The sequence below is a fragment of the Pygoscelis adeliae genome, unplaced genomic scaffold, assembly GCF_000699105.1.
Source record: "Pygoscelis adeliae isolate BGI_AS28 unplaced genomic scaffold, ASM69910v1 Scaffold514, whole genome shotgun sequence".
NCBI classification, from domain to species: Eukaryota; Metazoa; Chordata; class Aves; order Sphenisciformes; family Spheniscidae; genus Pygoscelis; species Pygoscelis adeliae.
In genome coordinates, this window is record NW_008824594.1 from 453,099 (window position 1) to 453,474 (window position 376).

At 68.1% G+C, this 376-nt stretch overlaps 1 protein-coding gene across 1 annotated transcript in view; it reads left to right on the plus strand.

Annotated features, from left to right (window-relative positions):
- Positions 1–246, plus strand: part of SLC4A9 (solute carrier family 4, sodium bicarbonate cotransporter, member 9) — a 15,687-nt gene extending 15,441 nt beyond the window's left edge. The window contains exon 20 of the mRNA XM_009322291.1: positions 67–246. Coding sequence (XP_009320566.1) covers positions 67–246 — 180 coding nt within the window. The remainder of the gene's footprint in view (positions 1–66) is intronic.
- Positions 247–376: the final 130 nt, after the last annotated feature.

Sequence of the window (376 nt, forward strand, 5' to 3'; positions counted from 1 at the left end):
CGGCTCCAATCGCCGCTCGGGACAGGAGGGCGTGTGACGGTCTCTCGCGCTGACGGAGACCTTCAGAGGAGTTCGAAGGGGAGGGGGGCCCAGGCCACGGCAGGAGCCAATCGGGCGGCGCCAGACGCCGTGCGTGGTGAGCGATGTGCCTTTGGACCAATCGGAATCCGCGACTCCCGGATTCGCTTTGACCGACGGCCCGCTCGCCCCATCGACGCCCGCAGTTCTGGCAAGGCACATGACTGATGTTCCGGACGACCAATCAGCTCCCGGAAAGTTCAGGAAGCGAGGCCGGGGGAACGGGGCGGGGCGGCGGGCTCTAACCGTCTCGCCGTGCGCTCTCAGGGCAGCATGCTGGGAGCGCGTGACGTGACCC